A 6,669-nucleotide genomic window follows, 5' to 3' on the forward strand; every position below is an offset into this window, starting at 1 on the left:
TATATATATATATATATATATCATGAAGTTCTTTATATCTATAAGACCACCTTTATCTTTTTTCCCTACAAATTTCCTAAGTGACGAAAAAATCTTTACAAGTTTTATTTACGTTTAATTTCACTGTAAATATTAAACTAAGATACTTTTTCTATCATCTTAGGTTGAAGAATGGGTCCTCGGAGAAACATGAAAATGTTCAAAGCAGCTTGCCTTTATTTTATATTTCTTGGACTGCTGGCCATGTTTTTTCTTATATCGAAAATGCCAGAAACTCTAACTCTAATATGTTTTCTTACGTGTTGTGCGGGGCTTTTACTTGAAGTGATCTATGGATTTTATGTAAGTATAAACTATGCAAACAGTATGTTTTCATCAAGAAAATAGTACAAGTTGTTTTCAAAATTGACTGACAATACTTAAAACCATTTATAATGGTCAGGAGACTTTTTACGTAATTCGCCAAATCACGAAGGCTTTTTATGTGAGTTTAAAAATTTTTGCGCACAATTATAAGGTTTTAAAAAAGTCGTCTATTTAAAATTCAATTTCACAGAAACTATTCGACAGATTCCATTCAAATTATAATAGCATCTAAAAGTTTTTCATTTCCTTTAAAAAGCTCTCGACAAAAGGTGAATTATGCAAAAAGTAAAATTAATATTAAGGGTTCCAAACTTTTGACTGCTCTCCTTGACCAAATTATTGGGACCATATTTTCATGATTGTGGCTACCCCTATATTTTGTAAGTCAGAAATCCGAAAAAAATTTTGTTCAAAGAAATTATGTTTTTGAGTCTGATTTCATAACTTAGTGTCGTCTGTGTTAGTTACTTAGCATGTTTGAGATCCGCTCCGTGAACCATTAAGGGGCGTGAAAATCTGATCACTAAATCAAAAGTTATTCAGGATAATTTTTTTCGCTGGTTATTAAAAATGCTACACCAGATAGGAATGCAAATAACAAAATTTTATAAGATGTGCAGTTAAATTATAGATGGAAGAGCAAGTGATTTAAATTTACACAAAATTAAGAACTGAAAAATCAGTATCAAAATTCAGAGATGGTGCGGCGTTTTCATAGACCTCTTTCAAAAAAAATTTTAAGCTACGGAAAAAAAAATTCGCTCTCAAATATTGGATAATGTCTTGGGAAAAATTCTGTTGCTTGTATGCCTATACGAAGCAATTTTCTATGCAAAAATTTAATTACTTTTATCTTTTTTGGCCAAAATTTTTTACCATGAAAACTATTAAGAAAATAAGAAATTTGCTTTAACTTATTTTTTGGCAGTTTTATGGCATATAAATGTCTTATTAAAAACCCTCCAAATACCATGGAATATCCATATTTTTAAGAAATTTTTTTCAAGGTGTTTAAAAAAAGTTAAGTAATAATATCCCATAAAATTAAAATAAATTTGTCCTTCTCTATCAAAATTAATTAAAACAGATACACAAAAGGCGAGATAGCACATAAAATTTCACTTTACGTTTTTGCCTGATAGAAGTTTTAACCTACTTTTGGTAATTTTGAAAATATCTGTTTAATAAACTAAGTACCACTGGAAAAAATTTGGCCTCCAAACCTCAAATGATGAAGGTTGTATTATAATCTGAGTCTTGTAGATATTGTGTCATGACAAAAATTTGAGGAAATACTCTAAAAAATACCCCCACTTTAAAAGAAAAATGCCAAAAATTAACTAAGCAATAATTAAAATAATTAGAGCAATTATATATCACATCCATGAGTTTAATTTCTTCTAATCTACATATTTCTCAGAAATAAATCGTATTTATTGCCGTTGCTTAAAGTTTGGTTCTTGCAAAATTAAATGCGCTTTGAAGATATTTTTACTCATATTAAATCGAAATTATTTTATGCTTCATCAAATGATTAAGTTTTAATATATTTTGACAGCTAATCTGGTGTTCTCTGGTTCAGAAAGCAAACCATCGATTACACGAAAGAGCACCCCTGCTGGTGATGAGTACGGATTTAGAAGCTCAATATAACCATGGAAATTCTTTCAGAAGTACCTCCCAGACTCTCAGGCGAAGTTCTCCAGTAAACATTCCAAACCAAACACGTGTTCAACATAACACAGGTTTCATACCATGGTTGTCTTCGAGACCCTGCTTGACTTCACTACCATGGATGGATTCAAGTTTAACGTCAAAGTATTTAGATGATAGGCAGAAAAATGTCTCGCATGAAAGGCGGTACACCTTGTCTGAAAATGTACCTATAAATGACTTGGATGAAACGCTGCGAATATTAAGGAATCACACCTTATCTGAAAGTGCTGCTTATGACTTAGAAGAGGTGTAATTTCTGTTCATGTATCAGGGACTAATATAGGGCTGACAGGATATATATACAGGGTGATTATAATATTGGAGAGTGACCTTGAATGTTCAAATTCGGGAAGGGAGGTAGAGAAGATGAATAACTATATCAACACGTGACCGGGAATGTCATCTTGCGCCACTTGGGGAGCTATACTACTGTGAACTATTTCTTTCTTGCGTCTTTTAACAGATACTTTTATTTAGCTGAATTATCTTAGTGTTTTTTACTAATTTTTATTTAAAATTGATTCAAATAAATTTAGTATTTGCTGTTTTATTTACTTTAATGATTTGGAAACTAGCTTGACAATGTAGCTAAATCAATACGATTGCGCAGCTATTTTTGTGCTTATTTGGATACAATTTTGATAAGAATTGTTTGAAAACATAAAATTAACATGAAATCAAAATATTTTAGATGAATAAAAATACCAATTTAGAGGTACGCGACAAAACGGTTCAAAATAGAAAAATGCTCATAGCGGCATACGATGGTATTTCCGATTGTGGCTTGTTATACAAGTATCTAGCCTCTTTATGGTTCTCTACCTCCCTTTAAAATTAGTACCAGTATATATATATTGGACACCCTGATGTTTCTCCAAGTACGGTTAGATAGAAGAATCAAACTGGACAGATATTTTTTTTTAATTTTTGAAAAGACGATGATTTATCATGATCTGAAAATAAGCCAAAAGAATGAAATATTTGATGAAAAGGAAATTGGGAATAAAGTAAATATTATCATTAATGAAACTCTGTAAAATTTTTAAAAAAAACTGAATCGAGGCGAATGATTGTGAAGTTTTAATATAATTAGGCAAGGTTCTGTTTAGCCTAGAAATAATTTGAAAATTTGTTTTCATTTTTTCTAAATGAAGTTTAGATTAATTTACCAAGCAACTGTAATGATACTCAATTTTCTGCATATTTCATCAATTTTTCTCAACGATAATCATCTAATATTTTTATTAGTATGGACTATTTCAATAAACAAATGCAATGATGATGCTAAATTTCCTAATAATTTTATTAATTATGTCAGCAAGCAAATGCAATAATGCTTCATTTTTGTATTTTATTAACTGCGATACAATTCTTTCTTAATTTAAATGCAATAATGTTTCATTTAGTGTATTTTTACGTTTCTTGTTAAGTATGTATGGTTCCTTAAACTATTACTTACACAAAAAAATGCAATGATGCTCAATTTTCTACATTCTTCATCAATGTTGTTCACTGATACTAATTAATAATTTTAATTATTATATACTGTTTCACAAATGCAATAATGCTAAATTTCTAGGTAATTTTATTCATTATGTTAGCTAGTAATTACAACACTGCTCCAATTCATTTGTATTTTACTTACTAGTATATAATTGTGCTTTTTTTAGTGCAATATTGTTTCATTTAATGCATTTTTTCGTGTTTCCTGTTTAAAATATTTCCACAAATTATGAATCTTATTTATTTAAATCGTTAAAAAAATTTTTTTGAATTATAAAAAAAATATACTTAATCAAGATTTTTTTATTTCAGTCTAATCTAATCCAGATTTTTATTTATTTATTTAAAATTACGTGTAATCAGAGATTTGATTGAAGGAAAATGTTAAAGTATTGCTCATACCACATAATTAGCAATTTAAAATTAATCCACAATACAGTGGTCATATTATAAATGAACCACAAAATATTGTAATATAAATTATGGTTGTAGCTGTTTTTCTATGCAAGAATTTTACTTAATTTAGCTTTTTTCTATGAATAATTATTTAAATTACAAGTATTTCAAGAAAAAAAAAACGTCGCAATATTTTCAATTTTTAAACGATTCTTTTTTAAAAACAAAAGCGAATTTTAATTTTTAGGTATATACCACTGGCTTTACTAATTTCTAAAAATACTATTCTAAAAAAATTCATTTTCATGAACTATCTTCACTATTTCTGATACTGTGAGAATTTTGAAATTGAATCAAATTTTAGGTATAATTAAATGATAATTGTATTTAATTAAATGATAGTTGTAATTTGAAATCAACGAAGTATTATTTGCTTGTAAAAATTAGACGATTTTTATTTATTAAAATGAACCATAAATAAGATATGTTAATTGATAAAATCTTTTTTATTTCTTATTCTTATTCATCAGTAAAGCAGTTAATTAATGTACTTTTTATCTGTTTAGATTGGGTTTTAAATTGTATTAATAAACAAATTTATTTAAAATATTTGGTACTCATTCATGTTTATTAATTTTTTTTCTAACTTTTATTTCAAAAATTCTGGCAATCTCTATTTAACGCACACAACAATTTTAACAAAATTATCAACGCACTCATTACAAATAGTTTCCTACATTCCACATTTAATATTCACATTTTCATCATTGCGTTTATTTTTAATAAATATTATTAAAAATAAAATTATTACTAAAAATAGAAATATCAAAAAATTATTAATTCGGTAAAATAATCAAACCTGTAATGAGAAGTAACTTTTTTTCATCTAAACACTAGTTCCACATATAAGTATTTTGAACCATTTTATGGTTTAAATTTGCTGCAATTTTAATAAGATATGTTGCGTCAAGTTGAATCTCATTGTGCAATCTAGTTTAAGAACCACCATAATATGCTTCAACATAACATCACATAAAATCGCATCAAATTTAAGGTTTAAATGCATCAAATTTAAGTCATATTACGATTTGAAGGCAACAAATTTAAACAGTATTATGCTTAAAATGCAACAAATTTAATTATATTATGGTTTAATGCACATAATTTAGCTATATTATACTTTAACAAGATCGAAACTATTTATGGGAGTATTATTAGCTTTTATATTCTGACCTCAATTATAACGGCCTCAAGTAAAAACTGGTTCCATGACCCCAAGATACACGCATGAGTTTTTCAAAATTAGTATTTTCCATTTTTTGCGTCAGACTTAGTTCATAACAATCTAACTTCTCGACTTTGCTTATAATTGTGGTTCGTGTAATATTTAATATTGAAGCTGTACCAATCATATCTGGATACCTCACCTCTAGCATTTTTTTGGATTTCAGAAATTGTAAATTTATTGTTATTAAAGTAAAACTATTTTGTCACAAATAATAGAAAAATAGTTCTGCAAATCATCAAATATTTCAAACGACTTTCTTAGCTCATCAATTTTTATTATTATTGAAAAATATTTTTAAAAAAAACATCTGTATATCATTTACGTATAACTTGAATTGTCATATAATTTACGTTGAATTATAATTTCATGTGAGTAGGTAAAACTGATTGGAATATATTTCATAATTTGAAGTATTGTTTGATGGAAATTAACAGTCATTAAGTTTCAAAAATCAACTTTTAAAAAATGTATTAAGTACAATGTAGAGAAGGTAAAATCTCTTACCCAAGTGTGTTATGCCAATTCTAAAAAATCCAAATGCAACTATAATTAGTCCCCAGTGAACTGATCGCTAAGACACGATGTCCCGCAGATGATGACTGGCTGCGGTCAGAGTGCGGGTGGGTGCTCACTTGGATTAGTCTGCGTAGGGACCGAGGGTGTGCGGTATTGGTCCTCGTTAAACTGTTATACCGTAAAGTGATCGAGTTCGTGCGCAGGTCGTCGGGCTACAGAAGCGGGGGTGCCATCCCCTCAGCTCAGGATCTAAATTGTGATGGCATGTCTTCGGTTCATCCTCAGGGATGTTTCCCAGATCATCGCCAATACCCCATTGTGCAGCTCTAGTGCGACGTAAATGAACTGCAACAGCAACTATAATTAGGATGAGTTTTTAAATATTAGTTTAAATCGCAGAAGTTGAAAAAATAAATTAAAGGTTAAAATGCTTAAATTTTTACAAAATTATAGATAAAAAATAGGGTTTAAAAACTCTAAATAAAATATAGAAATTTCAGATAATAGTGATTTTTTTATTAATATTCTATTGTTAATAAATGAAGATGAAAAAAATTCATTTCATGTAGTTTAGGTAATAATTGTTTAGTTTCTTTAAAAAGTATAGTAAAAATGTGACCTTAAAATTAAAAAAAAAAATTTAAGAGATTTATGAAATGAATTAATTTTAACAGATTTACATCTAAGTAGGCACTTTCAAAAAAACTTTTTCACATGAATATATTAAATGAGTATGTATTGAATTCAAATGTTGAATTATTCGTTTGGAAATTCAAAATGCAAATTTTCTACCACCGAAAAAAAACCCATTAAACTTTCTTAAATATTTCAAATTTCTTTCCAGTCGTTGAAAATATTTGATTACACACTTATTTCAAAATGTA

At 27.9% G+C, this 6,669-nt stretch overlaps 1 protein-coding gene across 1 annotated transcript; it reads left to right on the top strand.

The window, feature by feature from the left end:
* Positions 1–164: 164 nt before the first annotated feature.
* Positions 165–4,588, top strand: LOC122273227 (uncharacterized; the record flags this gene model as incomplete). Its single annotated transcript, XM_043057296.2, is given in 2 exon segments — positions 165–342; positions 1,925–4,588. Coding segments are annotated over 2 exon segments (582 nt in total). The 3' UTR covers positions 2,336–4,588.
* Between the last annotated feature and the right edge of the window lie 2,081 nt (positions 4,589–6,669).

Source organism: Parasteatoda tepidariorum, unplaced genomic scaffold, assembly GCF_043381705.1.
Source record: "Parasteatoda tepidariorum isolate YZ-2023 unplaced genomic scaffold, CAS_Ptep_4.0 HiC_scaffold_3088, whole genome shotgun sequence".
In the NCBI taxonomy this organism is placed as follows: Eukaryota; Metazoa; Arthropoda; class Arachnida; order Araneae; family Theridiidae; genus Parasteatoda; species Parasteatoda tepidariorum.